Consider the following 22,273-nt stretch of genomic DNA (forward strand, 5'->3'; position numbering starts at 1 on the left):
CATGTCTCTGAGAGTTGTAGTTACACTTTGTTGGAGTGTTGTCTACTTTTTCTTCCACAGTTTGTTTTTTGCAATGTTTCCACGTGTTCTAGGTCATAAACATGTGCCATGTTTGATGTCTTAAGGTTGGTACAGGTAATAGAATATTTCTCTCCTTGTTTCCCACATCACTCTTGCTCTTTTTATGCTTTTCCCCACTCTTTGCTCCTTAGAACATTTCTCTGGATTTTCCCAGTGACTGTCTTTGGCAGCTCCTTAACAAACTCCACCTGAAAGGCAAAAATACATCAGTTAAAATTCCCAGCTGAAGGAAAGACACCTTTTCATTATGGTTGGAGATAAAAGGATGGGAAGCTGCAGAGCCAGCATGAAAAGCTGACTGAATGCCTTGCCCATTTGAGCTGCTGTGAAAAGCCCAGTACTCCATGAATAAAAGACTGGGCATCATGAAGTAAAATTTCACGACCATTGCCTCCCTCTGGTTCCATTCTAGCACACAGAGCCAACCCAAGGCTGCAGCTGCAGCAGGCCCTGCCATCTACTTTCATTTTATCCAACTCTGGTTGGAGTGTTTGTCAGAAAGGTGTTGAAGAAGAGCTGAAGCAGGAGAAAAAATGCACAACTTCAGGTACAATGAGAGAATCTGTCTTTTTGGGCTGTACTTACCTTCCTTGGATACTTGTATGGTGCAGTCACCTTCTTGACATGTTGTTGAAGCTCCTCAGCTAATTTTTTTTGATCATGTGATTCATAGGAAGGAGCTAAAACAACAAAAGCTTTGACCACCTGTGCCACAAAAATGAAAGGGTTCCATTAACTTCCAGAGGTGGCAATAAGGGAATACATTTGTTTTGAAAAGTGAATGTCAAAATTCAGAATGTCAAAATTTGATCTTTTTCTTTGTTTTCGATTTTCATTAGCTGTTTACAAGAGAATGCTGTGCTATGAAGGACCCATGCTGGAGCAGGGGATTTTTTTCTTATTTCCCTTTAAGTTATATCCTAATTAAGATGAAAATCTTGACTCTGTTGCTCAAAGAAATCTTGCAAAGTTGAAAATGTAAAGCAAAAATGAAACACTCTGGATGTCACTGCTACACTGCACTAAGCGACAAAACAAGAAATAATCAAAATTTCATTGCTTTGACAAAAACATGTCTTAATTAGTCTGAAAAGCTAAAATATTTTTCCACATAAAAACGGCAAATAAAGAAATAATTCTGATATTGAAAGTTTGATTAAGATATGGACTTAAACAAAATAGCCTATTTTTAAAATATTCAACAGATTGAATTCCAGGGAAGCCTAATACATCTAAGGAAGTTGATACTTAGTAGAAAGGGTATTTCTTTTACATTAGTTTCCTATTTTGCTTTACCTCCCCTCGCACTGGGTCGGGACTGCTGACCACAGCCGCCTCCACCACTGCTGGGTGCTCTATCAATGCACTCTCCACCTCAAAGGGGCCAATGCGGTACCTGGGGAGCACAGAGACAGCTCAGCCCAGCAGCAGGGACCAGTCCTTGGCCTTGCCAGGCTGCATTTCATCAGGCAGATCTAACAGGAGATGCCTTACCCAGCAGAGTTAATGATATCATCAGCTCTTCCAACAAACCAGATATATCCCTCTTCGTCCATAAAGCCTCTGTCTCCAGTGAGATAAAAATCTCCACACAGAGTGGCAGCAGTTTTCTCTGGATTATCCTGGCAACAATCAAATATTTCAGAAAAGGTACCTGATTATTACTGAAACATAATGCATTTCCTTAGCAGTGATGCAAAAAATGACAAAAATAATTTTTTCAGTTGTTTTCAAAATAAGTGTGTTCAGTACTGTTTCATGTTTTCAACTAAAAAGCCATGTTAATTAGCAGTTTGGTGCCTGAAGTGTGTGGCAGGTGGAAAAGAGCACTACACACTAAAGAATGTATGTAGAGATTTCTGTTCTAGAGAGAAAAGTTGTGCTCTATCAAAATGCCCATCCATCAAAGCAAATGTGTGACCCCCAAAAATGTGTAACCCACTCTGTTCAGGGAGATGATTTATCATTGGAAGTGGTTGCCACAATAACCTCATGTCAAAATAAACTTTTTACCCTTAACTGACAGGATCAAAACTGAAATGAGGTCACCTGCAGGAAAACTGCATTGTTTGCATTGACCTATAGGACCTCTACATCCAGTGTAACCTCCTGCTTACACAGGAAAACACTTTGACAACAGAAGACAGAGTGAAAACCAGAAGCTATAGTATTGATCTTGTAGAAGTTTCTTATCCCTTAGTGAGCAATTACATTTTACAAGTTGTTGCTTGAGTATGCTACAAATATCCAAATATTATGAGGGTTCAGAAAAGGATTAAAAACATAGATAGCTTATTAATTATGATAGTTCAGTTTCAGGGGAGAATGTCTTTAAGTGTGCCTGGGTCTATGCTTTCTTAAGAATGTCCTGCCCCTCAGCATCACCACACACTGATCAGGCTCAAAGTCCTCACGTAACCCAGGGAGACTTTCTGAGAATTCTGCATGGAGTTGTGCTCCTGGCAGACCTTTGCCCTGGTGTCTCCTGGGTGCCTGAGCAGGCACAGGCACAGCAAGTCAGGCTCACCAAGTACTCGGAGAACAGACAGAAGGGACGCTTGGGCTTCACCCGGACAGCAATGGTGCCCTCTTCTCCTTGAGGCACCACAGCCCCTTGCTCATCTACGATCTGCAGAAAGGACACACACAGCAGGGCTGCTTTGATCAGCTCACAGGAACATCTGCTGCAGCTCAGTGCAGGCCACAGAAGGGACACAGCACTGCCTTATACTTCTACCTACAACTGCCACATACCTGCACATCATAAGGGGGAGCAGGTTTTCCCAAAGAGCCAGGTTTAATTTTCATTCCTATTAAATTGGCACAGATTGCCACCTGCAGAATAGATTTTTAAAATGTTTTTTAAAATTGTTGCAATATCTTGTAAATTTTGTTATTGTTTGCATTAGGCATCTTTCCATGAGTTTGTGTGACAAGGGCTGAATGGGGACCAAAGCACTGTGGTTTTTTGAGAATACCAGAGGGGTTGAGAGGCATTTCAGGGCAGACCTGTGAGAGCTTTGTTTTGTTGAGTCTGAGCCAGTGGATTGTCCTGCAAACTCTTGACTTTTATTTTGCAGGACAGCAGATTATTATTACAGATCTTATTTCAATACTGGGACAATTAATTTGGGACCATTTCAAGGGCAAAATGAGAGAAAGCCTGAGATCTAGCTCTTAATAGTTTTGTTAATGTTCAGTTACAGAGAAGTCTGGGATGTGAGCTGGTTTAATATTTGCCATTAAAAACTCAGACTGGCCAAATTGATAGTTGGAGCAAATTATGTGTTCAGGGGTTATTTAGAAGTAAAGATGAGAAAGAGATCTCCTACAAATTATTTGATGTGAAGTGTCTCTGACAAGGTTTTTGCAGGGGTCTAAACTATTAGAATATGCAGCTTGCTGATTCTGGAACTGTATAATCATAATTATACAAAGTCTTTTTTTTTTAAATCATGTAAATTATTCTAACCTTTTCCATTGATTTATCAAGGACACCATGGCTCTAGTAGTCTTACCTTTGAATGGGTATACTACAAGAATTAATGCAAACGTACTGTTTCACTCTGGCCATATCCTTCATGGATATCCACCCCTGTCTGGGTTCTCCACTGGGAAAACACTTCAGGATTGAGAGCTTCCCCTCCAGTTACACAGTGCTTCAGACTCAGGAACTTGTACCTTGAGAGGAAGAGCAAATGAAATAATTCTCTTAACTCCTAAAATGAGCAGTGAGCAACCTTAACTAAACAGACTTCCTCGGCTTTCCAAGTACACCTAAGACTGAGGCAAACACTGAACAGGATGACAGAGTCTGAGCTCTCTGCTAAAACCTGGACTGGCTTTTGGTAGGATGAAAGACCTATGTGACAAGAATGAGTACCTTACCAAGATGTGAAAACCCCTTGCAAACCGCTTCTCACAAGCTGGGTATTTTACAGAGTAACAAGTCAGGAAGAACATCTGCCAAGTAACTCTCAGCACGTGGAACTCCTCTAACTACTCCCTCATTCTCAAGCATGTGAGAACAACTCCATGGTGCACCAGTAACTCCCTGATCCAATGCTGCCCAAAACATTGACTTCAATTGAATTGTGAAGCCTAAATTCAGAGGAAATGACAGCTTAAAAAAAATCTCCAGGTAGCCTATGGTGTGGCTAATTCTTCTCACATTTGAAAACAGAGAGTGTTCTTTACTGAGAGCAAGCTTTGCTAATTAGGTTTCCTTGAACTGTAAAAGAGAATTAAGGAACCTAAGGAACTAAGCATGCAGAGGTGTCCCAGCATTGTACCCCAGCCTCCCTCCCCTCCCTGCTGTACCTGCTCATGTCATGTTGGACCAGCATGCGGAACCCGGTGGGAGCTGTGCAGAAGGCGGTGATGGGATATTTTGAGAGAGTCTAGAAAAATAAGAAATTATTGTGCTGAAAAGAAAGTGTAATGCTGGGCCTGACCTAGTGAATGTGCAGGTGATTAACACAATTTACATGCTCAAATGTCTGCAAGATAAAAACCCTATAAATACTGTACCAGGCAGTCCAACTCCTGCACAATATGGAACTTTCTGTTCAACAGAAGTCACTCATGTAAATGAAGGACCAGTGAGAGCAGTAGTTCCAGTTAAGGGTTTTTTGGGGGGGTTTCCAAGGTGTCTGTGTCCCACGCTCAAGCCTAATTGTGATACGGAACACTACTAGAACTTTTCCAGTATTCTTGGGAAAGTCAAGGTTTCTGCCCCACACAAGAGGCCAATGTTGAGGAGAATCATCCAGCTGAGTGGTCTTGAAAAAGTGCTGGGAAGAGGAATAGGCATTCTGGTACCTTTGGATTGCTTGGGATGTGGGGATTACTCACAGTTCCAATAATTTCTGGTTGAAACACTGGCATATGGTGTATAAAGACACAGGCTCCACAGATCCATGGTGAAAAAACACTGCCGTAGGCTGATTTTGCCCAGCCAGTATCAGAGGTATTCCACATTACATCTGAAGGAGTCAAGCCCAGCCAACGCCTGATGAAAAAGCAGAGATGAAAAAGACTTTCAGGGAAAGCAAATCCGCACCAAGCCACAGATTTAACTTTTAAGGTATAATGAAACAGCCCAAGGTTGCTTTGGCTCTCAGGGAAGGCTGACCCAACATGAGAGCACTTGACTTAGGTGCGCTTGTAGGGACGCTCTCCTTATTGCTCCTCTGCTTTCAGCCCTGCAAGTGACACAACTCTGCACATAATGAGCTCACCTGGGCCCTCAAGAAGGTTTTAATAACAAGGGTTTTACCATGAGAAAGGAAAGATGGAGAAGCTGCAAATCCTACAGTGATGAAATGCCTACATTTACTGGAATGTTATGGTCTCATGTTCAGTTTAGTGCTGATCACAGCACTTAATCAGGACCCTGGGGGGAACTGCAAGGTAATACCTGCCAGTGGTTACAAATCCAATGCCGTAACTGCAGTAGGAATGCAGCACCATTTTTGGGAAGCCTGTAGTTCCGCTGGTAAAATACACAGTCATTGGGTCGTTACTCCTCGTCTTCATACATATATGTTCAGCAGATGCAGTCCTTCAGAAGAAATTATGTACTCTGGTCACTGCATGCAGTTTTCCACCAAGGAAGCAGTATTTTTAATGTTTAGGAGACCAACAGGAAAGCTGCCTCAAATTATATGATCTTACTAAATCCATTATATATCACAGGGAAAAGTTAAAGAACACATTTTGCCTGTCACATATACTCTGAGTCACAAGGGTGAAGAGCAAGAAGAAGCTGAAGGACTTGAACTTGGGTCCCAAAACCTGGGTTGCATGAATATGTACTTAATGCAGTGTAATCCCAGTGCTGCAAGTTGACAGAAATGTAACTCGTTCATATTTTGAAAATTACCCCCACAACTCAGCAATGTCACCTGAATGATACAGCTCCCAAAACCTCAAAGAACTGGAAAGAAAAGAGCTGGATACTCACGCAAGGAGTTCTTTGAAGTTCAGCCACCCATCCCTGCTCCCCTGGCCTACAATGAGTTTGGTTTTCAGGAACTGGGTGTCAGACAGGACAGATTCCACTGTAGGTGCCAGGGCATCATCGGTAACAATGCACTTGGCCTTTGAAGCCTGGAGTCGGTATAAGATGTCTTTGGCAGTTAGTTGGGATGTTCCTGGGAAAAAGACAATTCCTGGAAAAAAGCAAGAAGGAATTGAGAAACTCAGCATTTCCCAAAATGACTTGATTATGTCTCTCTGTTGATGCTGATTTTATCCATCATGGATGTTTATCAGTTTAAAAGCAGAGCAAAATAGATCTATTGAATTATTAATGACTCCAATCATATAAGTTCTCCATTATAAATTCAGCTCCCTTCCAATGTATGTGGTCAAGTGTGGCCTTTGGTTGCAGCCATTGAGCCCTCACTGGCTGAATTCACTGATTTTGACTGGACCATGTCTGTGCTTGCTGTGTGGGTGCAGCCAATTCTCCCTCTAGCCAAAAGAGCAGCTGTAGAGGCCCCAAGCAGAATATTCCTGTTTGCATTTTCTTCAGCCTCATCTAATAGATGGCTTGTAGGCTCTGTTTGCTTTCTGTCTGCAGCCACCAAGTCCATGAGTCACTCACCTGCTCGCATGCAGGCCACGTTCAGGAGCCACCACTCAGGAACACGAGGCAGAATTGCCACAATTCTGTCTCCTCTCCCCAAACCACAGGCCTCAGAAAGGACATTGGCTGCCTTCTTGGACAGAGAGCCAAACTCCTCAAAGCTCCACTTCACCTCCTCTCCCTTACCATTGACCCACCAAAAAGCTGGATTTGTTGGTTTTCTTCCCTCCTTCAACACATAAGAAGACATAATAATAAGAAAAACTTTAAAAAGTTTCACTTCAATACAAAATAACGCTTAACTAAGCAAATCATACCTGGCAATCACTCTCTTAGGGTGACACCTGTATTTCTGATAACCAAAATAAAATAATGCTTTCCACTCTGCAGCCGATACTGTCTAGTACCCATGAGAAAAATGGATTTGTATCATCTGACATTCTTTCCACTGTCTCCTCATTTAGTCCGGAATGAAGTCAATTCCCTTACTATGTCCTGGTAAAGTGTGTGGTTTATGAATTTAGGATCAGTGCAGTATTGATAACACACTGATGCTTTAGTTGTTGCTAAGCAGTGCTTACTCTAAGTCAAGGACTTTCCAGTTTCCCACACTCTGCCAACAAAGAGCTGCACAAGACGCTGGGAGAGATCGTGGACAGGACAGCTGACCTGAACTGCCTGAAGGGATGCTCCACATCACAGGAGGTCCTGCTCAGTTTACAACCTGGGAGGAAGTTTGCTGGGAGGTGTTTGGGGATGGGCTGGGCATCAATCAGTGGACAGTGAGCTACTACTGCTACTAATATGATGATGATTATTATTATATTTCAATTCTTAAACGGTTCTTTCCTCAACTCATGGGTTTTACCTTTTTTCCTCCTGTTTCTCCTCCCCATCCCACTGGATGTGTGTGGGTGAGATCCAGGGGCTCTGTGGTTCTCAGTTGACAGCTGGGGTTAAACTACAATTCAATGTCTATAAAATAAAAGACAAATACTACCTTTTCCAGTTGTGTCCACTTATCTAAGACATCACTTGCAAAGTTGAAATATTCTGGCACTTCCCTTTCACCCTGGATTATAGATTCAAACTGGGAAGCTATCGAAGATGTAAGAAGCCTGTTGTTTCCATGGAATGTTCTGGAAGGAGACCTGAGAATCCTCAAACACTGAGGAATCCAGGATTTAAGAAATGTCCTCATGATAAATGATGTTTTATCAGATGGTGAGGAGAAGGAATCAGGTGTACATCTAAGGAATCAGTCACCTGGAATGAAAGAAAAGACATTAAACAAATCCAGTTATTGGATGCTGTCCCATGTATGATGTCGGATAAATGAATGCAAACCATCTTGAATAAATAGGTTGTTTACACACATCCTCATTTTATATCATGTTATCTGTATTTTTGTGATGTGAATATTTAACATTATGGTATATAGAAGGAATAAGCACAGTCACCTTGAGTTTAAAAATTAGCAGAGTTGTTGCTATGAATCCTGCAACAAAAACAACAACTGTGGAATCTCATCCAGCTGGAATAAATGGTGGCTTAACCTCAGTAGCATAGGCAGGGGGCATCAACCTGAGGCCATGGGAAACAGGACACTGAAAAAAACTTCTCATGGCAAGAAGAGTGGGGTCATGGAAACCAATATGTTAATAGAGCTATCCTATATTTGATCAGGTTTACTGGTTCTTGTTCTCAGTTGGTTCAGTACCTTTTACAAATAAGGTCATGTTCTGAGTTCACATTCCTGAATGGATCCTTGCCCTTAGAAGATCCCTATACCTTGTAATATTTGCCACACCCCCTCCCCCCCATCTTTGGATCATGCCCCCAGACTCTGCGGTTTCTATGTTTGTTATTTTGCTATTAAATTTTTTTGGGGTTTTTTTTTTGGGCAGGACCATCATTCCCATCCCTTTTTTTGTCAGTTTCCCCGGCCAAGTTGAACTATGGGCTGCAGCGAGTGAAAACTAAAATGACTGCCGCCCAAACAAGGACCTCATATTGAGGGATCTTCTGTTTGATTTCACTGGGTTTTACCAGTCATAAGGACCTTTAATTTTCTCTGCTGTGGATTAAATCAGCAGGCCTGACATGGTTACAAGCAACCCTCGGAGTCACATCTTTTGGATGCCTGCCAGAAAAAGCAGGTAAGTAGAGAAAAGAGGCACTTATTCCTGCTGCTCCTACCCCAACGCGGGCAGCATACCCCACCTAATCCCGATTATTATGGGAATAAGACTGTCAAGACTAGATGGGGACAAATACAATAACTCTAAATTTTTCTTAGCGGTCCATAGAAGAAAGGCCAAAAATCACGAGTTAAAACCCCCTATTGGGTGTTTCGGAACTTCCTGGCAACTGTAGCCAGTAGCGCTGTGCCAGGCTCTGCCGCAGCCAGGGCCCTGCTCTCACCCGCCCACAGGGCCCTGCCCAGCCCGGCCGCTTGTGCCTGACCGGCTGCAGCCCCGGCTCGGCTCCGTGCAGGGCTGCACAACACGGCACGGACTGTGGAATCTTCTCTGTGGGATTTTGGAATTTTGTGGGCGTCACGCTTTATGCCCTAGCTACCAAGGGGGACCGTCTCGTGGTGTGCCTGCTTTCTGTGTGATTCTCAGAACGCTCAAAGCCAAAGAGCAGCAACTGCCGGCGCTCGGCCCCTCCCTGGCCTTGCTGGTGTGGCAGGAATCCGGGGGGTCCGGGGCCACTTCACTGTGCAGGATCCCTTCCCTAACCGAGACTGCTTTTAACTCCCTCACCCTGGGGATGGAACGCCAGGGTGGAACCTGTGCCAGACACAGAGGCAGTGCAAATCGCAACCCCTGCCCCTTCGTGTTCCTTCCGCTGTCCTCCCGCAGACTGCCCTAGAATGGAACTCGACACAAGTTACTCAGCTACCCTGCATTCCCTTCTGCGTCCTCTGCTTGGGATCCCTCTCGGATCTCCCCTGCCTTTCCTGCTCCTCACCACCCCAACCTCTCTCCTGTCCATCTGAATATCGTGTTGTATTACCTGCTAACCACCCTGCTAACGTCTATGCCACCAGAGGCACCATGCTGCCTAAACGGTCGCCCTTCAACTGCACCCCACCGTTCCTGACTACAGCTCCCAGCATGCCCCGGGCCACGCCCCTCCTGGGCACTCAGAGCCACGCCCACCGCGCTCCCGGAAAGCGCTGCTGTGCAACATGGCTGTGCCAATGTCCCCATGACTGTGCCTGCGCCAGAGCACCAGCTCTGCCTTTACCCTTCCAGCAATAACAACACTGTACTTGCATCCTCCCCTCTCCTCAGAAGAAAACCTAATCCCTTCTAGAGCCAGTGATTCCACTGATCTGTGGCCGAAGAGCCAGACTAGTATGGTAAAGAACAGAAGGGGAAGAGCTGGTCCTACATGGGAACCTCGAGCCTACAGGGAAATACAAAGACTGTAAGGCTGCCAAAAGCTATGGACAGGCTTCTCCTTTCTTCAGCAGTCGAATGCAAGCTATTTTCACTGCATATCTTTTAGGCCCTCATGACTTACAGCACGTGATGACTGTGCTGCTGACTCTGGCTGAATTCACCCTGTGGGAAAGGGGGTGGAAGAGATTGTTACATCAATTGTTGCATGTTAAATCAGTTGTTGCTTTACAGCGCTGAGGACCAGGCACTGGCAATGCTAACACTAGAACACTCAGCTGGGCAGGGAGCTCATACCCAGCCCCAAGATCAGGCTGCAAACTTCCCAAAGCCAGTCTTGATGATATTAAAAATGCAGCAAGGAAAGCACTCATGCAAATCCCTAATGGTAACACACCTGCTCCAGACTTTGTAGATATAAAGCAAAAGCCTAGTAAACCATGCATAAAGGTAAAGTTTTGGCACCCCCTCACCAGAATCATCCACAAGCAATTGTTTATCATTATATGGATAATATACTTATTGCAGCTGAAAATGATCCATTTTACATTCAACTTTGAAAGTCACCCTCACAGCCACCCAACAAGCTGGACTGACCATTGCAGAGGAAAAGATACAGCAAACATCACCCTAGAAATATTTGGGACTTAAAATTCTCTCTCAAACTGTTACAAACCATTAATTAGGTTAAACATTTGATAAAGATAATGAATAAAGATTTAGTCCTGTTGTTTGTTTTCTTACATGACTTTTTAATTTGGTAGCTGATTCTGCTTATTTTACAGGTATTGTTGAGGGAGCTGAAAATTCATTCCTGGAGACAGTTACTAATGACCAGTTATACTCCTTGCTTAAAACTTCAATTTTTATCCTTTCTCAGGAACAGCATCCCTATTTTGTCATGTATGTACATTCTCATTCTTCTTTGCCAAGATTCCTAACAGAAGGTAATAAACAAACTAACACACAATGTCACTACATGCCCTGAGTGCCAGAAATATTCTCTGCTGTCTGTTGGGGCAGGAGTAAATCCTAGAGGGCTTCACAGTTTACAGATTTGGCAAAGCATGTGACCCATTATGTGTCTTTTGGTTGCTTTAAATGTATACATGTTTCCATAGAAGATTCTCAGGAGCAATCTTTGCCTCCGCTCACAAAGGTGAAAGAGCAAAAGATGTTATTAAACATTTCCTACAAGGAAATTTCATCTCTAGGAATGCCACAGGAACCAAAAAAACGAGATCATGGGCCTGCCTATGTCTTTTACCCCTTGTCCCATGTCTTCACTTGTAGCTGTTTATTCTCACATCTTTGGTGCACAGATTTCAGCATTGGTGACATTTTATTCCTCAAGAAAAGTTACTAATTTAACATTGGAACTATTGCCTTTTTCCTTAGCAGAACCTTATACAGGTTAATTTAACCTTATTTAATCTGCCCATCAGGCAAATGAGTTCAAATACCCAGAACTTAACACAACTTAATCTTTTCAGTGGTGTCTGCCAACATAAATAGTCTGGATGCAGATTTCCCCCCAGAGAGATATTTTGTCAAAAGCAGCAGAAATTCTTGGTGTTCTCCACAATCCTTGGACATTGTGCAGAGAAACACTGACCACGTGTAAACAGTCCTTAATCACTTAGGCAGATGTTTCTCCTTCCTCAGTCTGCTCTAATTCTCTGATTTAGCTGTAACTTGCGTATTCCAGAGCATTAGAATGACAAAATCTACACAATAGCCTATGAGAGAAAGAGGAGGGACATAATATTTAGGAATATTTAGGGAAATTATATTCAAGACTGACAAGATGAAACACATTTGGAGTTTGGGATTCCCAAGTGCTGTACAAAAACATCCTCCAGGAATTCTATGAGAACCTTCAAGTTTTTATCACTTTCTTACCTGCAAATGTAGAGGTGAAAATGAATATAGGAAACTGAGGAAAAGAACCAGAAATGGCAAAGTTCTCAGAATGAGGAGTGAGACTCAAAAATGATTACTCCTGATTTAATAACATTTGCTTTGCTCAGTGATCACCAACACAAAGAGTGCAGATAAATAACATTTTCCTCACCTTTCTGCTGTGGACAGGATAGATCAGGAGCTGCAGGGGGAGATCCTCTTCATTCATTTCACTCACCTGTTAGGACATGTTTCCCATAAGAGGCACTGTAAGATCAGCTGTTCCCTGGAGATGTGAAACCTGGAAACTCCTTCATAAAGGTTTTGGAGTGAAACCCCTCTGACTTTACTTCTTCTGAAATAATGAGAACAGAATGTGGCACAAAACAGACCAAGCAGCAGAATTCTTTCTGTGGAGTAACTTTTTTTCTTGTAATCATTTACACCATTGTTAATTGTGCGTCATTTGCACGTTAACCTAAAGCATTTTGGGTCTTCTTTTGCCTCAACTTTAACCATTTAAGTACATCACAAATTCATCATGATGAAGAGGAGAATTAAAAAGAAATTTTTTTTCTTCGCACTCTGAAAGAATTTGAGAATGGTGCAGTGGTAGTTATTGACAAGAATATATTAATGTGCTGCTGATAGCCACCACAGGACAAAGATTATTTTTATAAACTTCTCTTTTAATTTAATGTCTCTAAGTGTTGCAGTTACACTTTGTTTGAGTGTTGTCTACTTTTTCTTCCACAGTTTGTTTTTTTGCAATGTTTCCACGTGTTCTAGGTCATAAATATGTGCCATGTTTGATGTCTTATGGTTTGTACAGGTAATAGAATATTTCTCTCCTTGTTTTCCCATGTTCTAGGTCATAAACATGTGCCATGTTTGATGTCTTAAGGTTGGTACAGGTAATAGAATATTTCTCTCCTTGTTTCCCACATCACTCTTGCTCTTTTTATGCTTTTCCCCACTCTTTGCTCCTTAGAACATTTCTCTGGATTTTCCCAGTGACTGTCTTTGGCAGCTCCTTAACAAACTCCACCTGAAAGGCAAAAATACATCAGTTAAAATTCCCAGCTGAAGGAAAGACACCTTTTCATTATGGTTGGGGATAAAAGGATGGGAAGCTGCAGAGCCAGCATGAAAAGCTGACTGAATGCCTTGCCCATTTGAGCTGCTGTGAAAAGCCCAGTACTCCATGAATAAAAGACTGGGCATCATGAAGTAAAATTTCACGACCATTGCCTCCCTCTGGTTCCATTCTAGCACACACAGCCAACCCAAGGCTGCAGCTGCAGCAGGCCCTGCCATCTACTTTCATTTTATCCAACTCTGGTTGGAGTGTTTGTCAGAAAGGTGTTGAAGAAGAGCTGAAGCAGGAGAAAAAATGCACAACTTCAGGTACAATGAGAGAGCCTGTCTTTTTGGGCTGTACTTACCTTCCTTGGATACTTGTATGGTGCAGTCACCTTCTTGACATGTTGTTGAAGCTCCTCAGCTAATTTTTTTTGATCATGTGATTCATAGGCAGGAGTTAAAACAACAAAAGCTTTGACCACCTGTGCCACAAAAATGAAAGGGTTCCATTAACTTCCAGAGGTGGCAATAAGGGAATACATTTGTTTTGAAAAAGTGAATGTCAAAATTCAGAATGCCAAAATTTGATCTTTTTCTTTGTTTTCCCTTTTCATTAGCTGTTTACTGGAGAATGCTGTGCTATGAAGGACCCATTCTGGAGCAGGGGATTTTTTCTTTTTTCCCTTTAAGTTATATCCTAATTAAGATGAAAATCTTGACTCTGTTGCTCAAAGAAATCTTGCAAAGTTGAAAATGTAAAGCAAAAATGAAACACTCTGGATGTCACTGCTACACTGCACTAAGTGACAAAACAAGAAATAGTCAAAATTTCATTGCTTAGACAAAAACATGTCTTAATTAGTCTGAAAAGCTAAAATATTTTTCCACATAAAAACGGCAAACAATGAAATAATTCTGATATTGAAAGTTTGATTAAGATATGGATTTAAAAAAAATTAGCCTATTTTTAAAATATTCAACAGATTGAATTCCAGGGAAGCCTAATACATCTAAGGAAGTTGATACTTAGTAGAAAGGGTATTTCTTTTACATTAGTTTCCTATTTTGCTTTACCTCCCCTCGCACTGGGTCGGGACTGCTGACCACAGCCGCCTCCACCACTGCTGGGTGCTCTATCAATGCACTCTCCACCTCAAAGGGGCCAATGCGGTACCTGGGGAGCACAGAGACAGCTCAGCCCAGAGGCAGGGACCAGTCCTTGGCCTTGCCAGGCTGCATTTCATCAGGCAGATCTAACAGGAGATGCCTTACCCAGCAGAGTTAATGATATCATCAGCTCTTCCAACAAACCAGATATATCCTTCTTCATCCATAAAGCCTCTGTCTCCAGTGAGATAAAAATCTCCACACAGAGTGGCAGCAGTTTTCTCTGGATTATCCTGGCAACAATCAAATATTTCAGAAAAGGTACCTGATTATTACTAATATAATGCATTTCCTTAGCAGTGATGCAAAAAATGACAAAAATAATTTTTTCACTTGTTCTCAAAATAAGTGTGTTCAGTACTGTTTCATGTTTTCAACTAAAAAGCCATGTTAATTAGCAGTTTGGTGCCTGAAGTGTGTGGCAGGTGGAAGAGAGCACTACACACTAAAGAATGTATGTAGAGATTTCTGTTCTAGAGAGAAAAGTTGTGCTCTATCAAAATGCCCATCCATCAAAGCAAATGTGTGACCCCCAAAAATGTGTAACCCACTCTGTTCAGGGAGATGATTTATCATTGGAAGTGGTTGCCACAATAACCTCATGTCAAAATAAACTTTTTACCCTTAACTGACAGGATCAAAACTGAAATGAGGTCACCTGCAGGAAAACTTCATTGTTTGCATTGACCTATAGGACCTCTACATCCAGTGTAACCTCCTGCTTACACAGGAAAACACTTTGACAACAGAAGACAGAGTGAAAACCAGAAGCTATAGTATTGATCTTGTAGAAGTTTCTTGTCCCTTAGTGAGCAATTACATTTTACAAGTTGCTGCTTGAGTATGCTACAAATATCCAAATATTATGAGGGTTCAGAAAAGGATTAAAAACATAGATAGCTTATTAATTGTGATAGTTCAGTTTCAGGGGAGAATGTCTTTAAGTGTGCCTGGGTCTATGCTTTCTTAAGAATGTCCTGCCCCTCAGCATCACCACACACTGATCAGGCTCAAAGTCCTCATGTAACCCAGGGAGACTTTCTGAGAATTCTGCATGGAGTTGTGCTCCTGGCAGACCTTTGCCCTGGTGTCTCCTGGGTGCCTGAGCAGGCACAGGCACAGCAAGTCAGGCTCACCAAGTACTCGGAGAACAGACAGAAGGGACGCTTGGGCTTCACCCGGACAGCAATGGTGCCCTCTTCTCCTTGAGGCACCACAGCCCCTTGCTCATCTACGATCTGCAGAAAGGACACACACAGCAGGGCTGCTTTGATCAGCTCACAGGAACATCTGCTGCAGCTCAGTGCAGGCCACAGAAGGGACACAGCACTGCCTTATACTTCTACCTACAACTGCCACATACCTGCACATCAAAAGGGGGAACAGGTTTTCCCAAAGAGCCAGGTTTAATTTTCATTCCTTTTACATTGGCACAGAGTGCCACCTGCAGAATAGATTTTTAAAAAATTTTTTTAAATTGTTGCAATATCTTGTAAATTTCGTTATTGTTTGCATTAGGCATCTTTCCATGAGTTTGTGTGACAAGGGCTGAATGGGGACCAAAGCACTGTGGTTTTTTGAGAATACCAGAGGGGTTGAGAGGCATTTCAGGGCAGACCTGTGAGAGCTTTGTTTTGTTGAGTCTGAGCCAGTGGATTGTCCTGCAAACTCTTGACTTTTATTTTGCAGGACAGCAGATTATTATTACAGATCTTATTTCAATACTGGGACAATTAATTTGGGACCATTTCAAGGGCAAAATGAGAGAAAGCCTGAGATCTAGCTCTTAATAGTTTTGTTAATGTTCAGTTACAGAGAAGTCTGGGATGTGAGCTGGTTTAATATTTGCCATTAAAAACTCAGACTGGCCAAATTGATAGTTGGAGCAAATTATGTGTTCAGGGGTTATTTAGAAGTAAAGATGAGAAAGAGATCTCCTACAAATTATTTGATGTGAAGTGTCTCTGACAAGGTTTTTGCAGGGGTCTAAACTATTAGAATATGCAGCTTGCTGATTCTGGAACTGTATAATCATAATTATACAAAGTCTTTTTTTTTTAAATCATGTAAATTATTCTAACCTTTTCCATTGATTTATCAAGGACACCATGGCTCTAGTAGTCTTACCTTTGAATGGGTATACTACAAGAATTAATGCAAACGTACTGTTTCACTCTGGCCATATCCTTCATGGATATCCACCCCTGTCTGGGCTTTCCACTGGGAAAACACTTCAGGATTGAGAGCTTCCCCTGCAGTTACACAGTGCTTCAGACTTGGGAACTTGTACCTTGAGAGGAAGAGCAAATGAAATAATTCTCTTAACTCCTAAAATGAGCAGTGAGCAACCTTAACTAAACAGACTTCCTCGGCTTTCCAAGTACACCTAAGACTGAGGCAAACACTGAACAGGATGACAGAGTCTGAGCTCTCTGCTAAAACCTGGACTGGCTTTTGGTAGGATGAAAGACCTATGTGACAAGAATGAGTACCTTACCAAGATGTGAAAACCCCTTGCAAACCGCTTCTCACAAGCTGGGTATTTTGCAGAGTAACAAGTCAGGAAGAACATCTGCCAAGTAACTCTCAGCATGCGGAACTCCTCTAACTACTCCCTCATTCTCAAGCATGTGAGAACAACTCCATGGTGCACCAGTAACTCCCTGATCCAATGCTGCCCAAAACATTGACTTCAATTGAACTGTGAAGCCTGAATTCAGAGGAAGTGACAGCTTAAAAAAAATCTCCTTTGTTTCCTCTGTGCTGTCTATTCAAAGAGCCAGTCCTGAAGCCCAGGTAGCCTATGGTGTGGCTAATTCTTCTCACATTTGAAAACAGAGAGTGTTCTTTACTGAGAGCAAGCTGTGCTAATTAGGTTTCCTTGAACTGTAAAAGAGAATTAAGGAACCTAAGGAACTAAGCATGCAGAGGTGTCCCAGCATTGTACTCCAGCCTCCCTCCCCTCCCTGCTGTACCTGCTCATGTCATGTTGGACCAGCATGCGGAACCCGGTGGGAGCTGTGCAGAAGGTGGTGATGGGATATTTTGAGAGAGTCTAGAAAAATAAGAAATTATTGTGCTGAAAAGAAAGTGCAATGCTGGGCCTGACCTTGTGAATGTGCAGGTGATTAACACAATTTACATGCTCAAATGTCTGCAAGATTAAAACCCTAAAAATACTGTACCAGGCAGTCCAACTCCTCCACAATATGGAACTTTCTGTTCAACAGAAGTCACTCATGTAAATGAAGGACCAGTGAGAGCAGTAGTTCCAGTTAAGGGTTTTTTGGGGGGGTTTCCAAGGTGTCTGTGTCCCACGCTCAAGCCTAATTGTGATACGGAACACTACTAGAACTTTTCCAGTATTCTTGGGAAAGTCAAGGTTTCTGACCCACACAAGAGGCCAATGTTGAGGAGAATCATCCAGCTGAGAGGTCTTGAAAAAGTGCTGGAAGGAGGAATAGGCATTCTGGTACCTTTGGATTGCTTGGGATGTGGGGATTACTCACAGTTCCAATAATTTCTGGTTGAAACACTGGCATATGGTGTATAAAGACACAGGCTCCACAGATCCATGGTGAAAAAACACTGCAGTAGGCTGATTTTGCCCAGCCAGTATCAGAGGTATTCCACATTACATCTGAAGGACCCAAGCTCAGCCAACGCCTGATGAAAAAGCAGAGATGAAAAAGACTTTCAGGGAAAGCAAATCCGCACCAAGCCACAGATTTAACTTTTAAGGTATAATGAAACAGCCCAAGGTTGCTTTGGCTCTCAGGGAAGGTTGACCCAACATGAGAGCACTTGACTTCCTTAGGTGCGCTTGTAGGGACGCTCTCCTTATTGCTCCTCTGCTTTCAGCCCTGCAAGTGACACAGCTCTGCACATAATGAGCTAACCTGGGCCCTCAAGAAGGTTTTAATAACAAGGGTTTTACCATGAGAAAGGAAAGATGGAGAAGCTGCAAATCCTACAGTGATGAAATGCCAACATTTACTGGAATGTTATGGTCTCATGTTCAGTTTAGTGCTGATCACAGCACTTAATCAGGACCCTGGGGGGAACTGCAAGGTAATACCTGCCAGTGTTTACAAATCCAATGCCGTAACTGCAGTAGGAATGCAGCACCATTTTTGGGAAGCCTGTAGTTCCGCTGGTAAAATACACAGTCATTGGGTCGTTACTCCTCGTCTTCATACATATATGTTCAGCAGATGCAGTCCTTCAGAAGAAATTATGTACTCTGGTCACTGCATGCAGTTTTCCACCAAGGAAGCAGTATTTTTAATGTTTAGGAGATCAACAGGAAAGATGCCTCAAATTATATGATCTTACTAAATCCATTATATATCACAGCGAAAAGTTAGAGAACACATTTTGCGTGTCACATATACTCTGAGTCACAAGGGTGAAGAGCAAGAAGAAGCTGAAGGACCTGAACTTGGGTCCCAAAACCTGGGTTCCATGAATATGTACTTAATGCAGTGTAATCCCAGTGCTGCAAGTTGACAGAAATGTAACTCGTTCATATTTTGAAAATTACCCCCAACTCAGCAATGTCACCTGAATGATACAGCTCCCAAAAGCTGAAAGAACTGGAAAGAAAAGAGCTGGATACTCACGCAAGGAGTTCTTTGAAGTTCAGCCACCCATCCCTGCTCCCCTGGCCTACAATGAGTTTGGTTTTCAGGAACTGGGTGTCAGACAGGACAGATTCCACTGTAGGTGCCAGGGCATCATCGGTAACAATGCACTTGGCCTTTGAAGCCTGGAGTCGGTATAAGATGTCTTTGGCAGTTAGTTGGGTTGTTCCTGGAAAAAAGACAATTCCTGGAAAAAAGCAAGAAGGAATTGAGAAAACTCAGCATTTCCCAAAATGACTTGATTATGTCTCTCTTTTGATGCTGATTTTATTCATCATGGATGTTTATCAGTTTAAAAGCAGAGCAAAATAGATCTATTGAATTATTAATGACTCCAATCATATAAGTTCTTCCATTATAAATTCAGCTCCCTTCCAAGGTATGTGGTCAAGTGTGGCCTTTGTTTGCAGCCATTGAGCCCTCACTGGCTGAATTCACTGATTTTGACTGGACCATGTCTGTGCTTGCTGTGTGGGTGCAGCCAATTCTCCCTCTAGCCAAAAGAGCAGCTGTAGAGGCCCCAGCAGAATATTCCTGTTTGCATTTTCTTCAGCCTCATCTAATAGATGGCTTGTAGGCTCTGTTTGCTTTCTGTCTGCAGCCACCAAGTCCATGAGTCACTCACCTGCTCGTATGCAGGCGACGTTCAGGAGCCACCACTCAGGAACACGAGGCAGAATTGCCACAATTCTGTCTCCTCTCCCCAAACCACAGGCCTCAGAAAGGACATTGGCTGCCTTCTTGGACAGAGAGCCAAACTCCTCAAAGCTCCACTTCACCTCCTCTCCTTTATCATTGACCCACCAAAAAGCTGGATTTGATGGTTTTCTTCCCTCCTTCAACACATAAGAAGACATAATAATAAGAAAAACTTTAAAAAGTTTCACTTCAATACAAAATAACGCTTAACTAAGCAAATCATACCTGGCAATCACTCTCTTAGGGTGACACCTGTATTTCTGATAACCAAAATAAAATAATGCTTTCCACTCTGCAGCCGATACTGTCTAGTACCCATGAGAAAAATGGATTTGTATCATCTGACATTCTTTCCACTGTCTCCTCATTTAGTCCGGAATGAAGTCAATTCCCTTACTATGTCCTGGTAAAGTGTGTGGTTTATGAATTTAGGATCAGTGCAGTATTGATAACACACTGATGCTTTAGTTGTTGCTAAGCAGTGCTTACTCTAAGTCAAGGACTTTCCAGTTTCCCACACTCTGCCAACAAAGAGCTGCACAAGACGCTGGGAGAGATCGTGGACAGGACAGCTGACCTGAACTGCCTGAAGGGATGCTCCACATCACAGGAGGTCCTGCTCAGTTTACAACCTGGGAGGAAGTTTGCTGGGAGGTGTTTGGGGATGGGCTGGGCATCAATCAGTGGACAGTGAGCTACTACTGCTACTAATATGATGATGATTATTATTATATTTCAATTCTTAAACGGTTCTTTCCTCAACTCATGGGTTTTACCTTTTTTCCTCCTGTTTCTCCTCCCCATCCCACTGGATGTGTGTGGATGTGTGTGGGTGAGATCCAGGGGCTCTGTGGTTCTCAGTTGACAGCTGGGGTTAAACTACAATTCAATGTCTATAAAATAAAAGACAAATACTACCTTTTCCAGTTGTGTCCACTTATCTAAGACATCACTTGCAAAGTTGAAATATTCTGGCACTTCCTTTTCACCCTGGGTTATAGATTCAAACTGGGAAGCTATCGAAGATGTAAGAAGCCTGTTGTTTCCATGGAATGTTCTGGAAGGAGACCTGAGAATCCACAAACACTGAGGAATCCAGGATTTAAGAAATGTCCTCATGATAAATGATGTTTTATCAGATGATGAGGAGAAGGAATCAGGTGTACATCTAAGGAATCAGTCACCTGGAATGAAAGAAAAGACATTAAACAAATCCAGTTATTGGATGCTGTCCCATGTATGATGTCGGATAAATGAATGCAAACCATCTTGAATAAATAGGTTGTTTACACACATCCTCATTTTATATCATGTTACCTTTATTTTTGTGACATGAACATTTAACATTATGGTATATAGAAGGAATAAGCACAGTCACCTTGAGTTTAATAAAATTAGCAGAGTTGTTGCTATGAATCCTGCAACAAAAACAACAACTGTGGAATCTCATCCAGCTGGAATAAATGGTGGCTTAACCTCAGTAGCATAGGCAGGGGGCATCAGCCTGAGGCCATGGGAAACAGGACACTGAAAAAAACTTCTCATGGCAAGAAGAGTGGGGTCATGGAAACCAATATGTTAATAGAGCTATCCTATATTTGATCAGGTTTACTGGTTCTTGTTCTCAGTTGGTTCAGTACCTTTTACAAATAAGGTCATGTTCTGAGTTCACATTCCTGAATGGATCCTTGCCCTTAGAAGATCCCTATACCTTGTAATATTTGCCACACCCCCTCCCCCCCATCTTTGGATCATGCCCCCAGACTCTGCGGTTTCTATGTTTGTTATTTTGCTATTAAATTTTTTTTGGGTTTTTTTTTTGGGCAGGACCATCATTCCCATCCCTTTTTTTGTCAGTTTCCCCGGCCAAGTTGAACTATGGGCTGCAGTGAGTGAAAACTAAAATGACTGCCGCCCAAACAAGGACCTCATATTGAGGGATCTTCTGTTTGATTTCACTGGGTTTTACCAGTCATAAGGACCTTTAATTTTCTCTGCTGTGGATTAAATCAGCAGGCCTGACATGGTTACAAGCAACCCTCGGAGTCACATCTTTTGGATGCCTGCCAGAAAAAGCAGGTAAGTAGAGAAAAGAGGCACTTATTCCTGCTGCTCCTACCCCAACGCGGGCAGCATACCCCACCTAATCCCGATTATTATGGGAATAAGACTGTCAAGACTAGATGGGGACAAATACAATAACTCTAAATTTTTCTTAGCGGTCCATAGAAGAAAGGCCAAAAATCACGAGTTAAAACCCCCTGTTGGGTGTTTCGGAACTTCCTGGCAACTGTAGCCAGTAGCGCTGTGCCAGGCTCTGCCGCAGCCAGGGCCCTGCTCTCACCCGCCCACAGGGCCCTGCCCAGCCCGGCCGCTTGTGCCTGACCGGCTGCAGCCCCGGCTCGGCCCCGTGCAGGGCTGCACAACACGGCACGGACTGTGGAATCTTCTCTGTGGGATTTTGGAATTTTGTGGGCGTCACGCTTTATGCCCTAGCTACCAAGGGGGACCGTCTCGTGGTGTGCCTGCTTTCTGTGTGATTCTCAGAACGCTCAAAGCCAAAGAGCAGCAACTGCCGGCGCTCGGCCCCTCCCTGGCCTTGCTGGTGTGGCAGGAATCCGGGGGGTCCGGGGCCACTTCACTGTGCAGGATCCCTTCCCTAACCGAGACTGCTTTTAACTCCCTCACCCTGGGGA

At 42.9% G+C, this 22,273-nt stretch overlaps 2 protein-coding genes across 8 annotated transcripts in view; both read right to left on the bottom strand.

The window, feature by feature from the left end:
- Position 1: 1 nt before the first annotated feature.
- On the bottom strand, positions 2–12,533 carry LOC141731007 (acyl-coenzyme A synthetase ACSM3, mitochondrial-like). 3 transcript variants are annotated; one of them, XM_074552743.1, is made up of 14 exons: positions 12,224–12,533; positions 7,674–7,939; positions 6,692–6,902; positions 6,047–6,254; positions 5,501–5,644; positions 4,936–5,092; positions 4,402–4,481; positions 3,639–3,762; positions 2,836–2,916; positions 2,609–2,710; positions 1,576–1,703; positions 1,378–1,477; positions 667–786; positions 2–269 (listed from the first exon to the last, which is right to left on the bottom strand). In XM_074552743.1, exons 2-14 carry the CDS (start codon positions 7,872–7,874, stop codon positions 183–185), a joined length of 1,743 nt encoding a protein of 580 aa, XP_074408844.1. In that variant the 5' UTR covers positions 7,875–7,939; positions 12,224–12,533; the 3' UTR covers positions 2–182. The 3 variants fall into 3 exon arrangements, with proteins under 3 accessions (XP_074408844.1, XP_074408843.1, XP_074408842.1); XM_074552742.1 differs by having other exon boundaries at positions 12,158–12,533; XM_074552741.1 differs by lacking the exon at positions 12,224–12,533 and adding an exon at positions 9,695–10,106.
- A 123-nt stretch (positions 12,534–12,656) lies between these two features.
- Positions 12,657–22,273, bottom strand: part of LOC102071406 (acyl-coenzyme A synthetase ACSM4, mitochondrial) — a 28,124-nt gene continuing 18,507 nt past the window's right edge. For 3 of the 5 annotated variants that reach the window (XM_074552739.1, XM_074552738.1, XM_074552737.1), the window contains exons 2-14: positions 20,496–20,761; positions 19,504–19,714; positions 18,858–19,065; positions 18,314–18,457; positions 17,745–17,901; positions 17,211–17,290; positions 16,402–16,525; positions 15,599–15,679; positions 15,372–15,473; positions 14,341–14,468; positions 14,143–14,242; positions 13,431–13,550; positions 12,657–13,033 (exon numbers count right to left, since the gene is read on the bottom strand). In XM_074552739.1, coding sequence (XP_074408840.1) covers positions 12,947–13,033; positions 13,431–13,550; positions 14,143–14,242; positions 14,341–14,468; positions 15,372–15,473; positions 15,599–15,679; positions 16,402–16,525; positions 17,211–17,290; positions 17,745–17,901; positions 18,314–18,457; positions 18,858–19,065; positions 19,504–19,714; positions 20,496–20,696 — 1,743 coding nt within the window. In that variant the 5' untranslated portion in view covers positions 20,697–20,761 and the 3' untranslated portion in view covers positions 12,657–12,946. The remainder of the gene's footprint in view (positions 13,034–13,430; positions 13,551–14,142; positions 14,243–14,340; positions 14,469–15,371; positions 15,474–15,598; positions 15,680–16,401; positions 16,526–17,210; positions 17,291–17,744; positions 17,902–18,313; positions 18,458–18,857; positions 19,066–19,503; positions 19,715–20,495; positions 20,762–22,273) is intronic. The other 2 variants (XM_074552736.1, XM_074552735.1) reach the window with 2 other exon arrangements.

This window comes from Zonotrichia albicollis, chromosome 16 (genome assembly GCF_047830755.1).
Source record: "Zonotrichia albicollis isolate bZonAlb1 chromosome 16, bZonAlb1.hap1, whole genome shotgun sequence".
NCBI classification, from domain to species: Eukaryota; Metazoa; Chordata; class Aves; order Passeriformes; family Passerellidae; genus Zonotrichia; species Zonotrichia albicollis.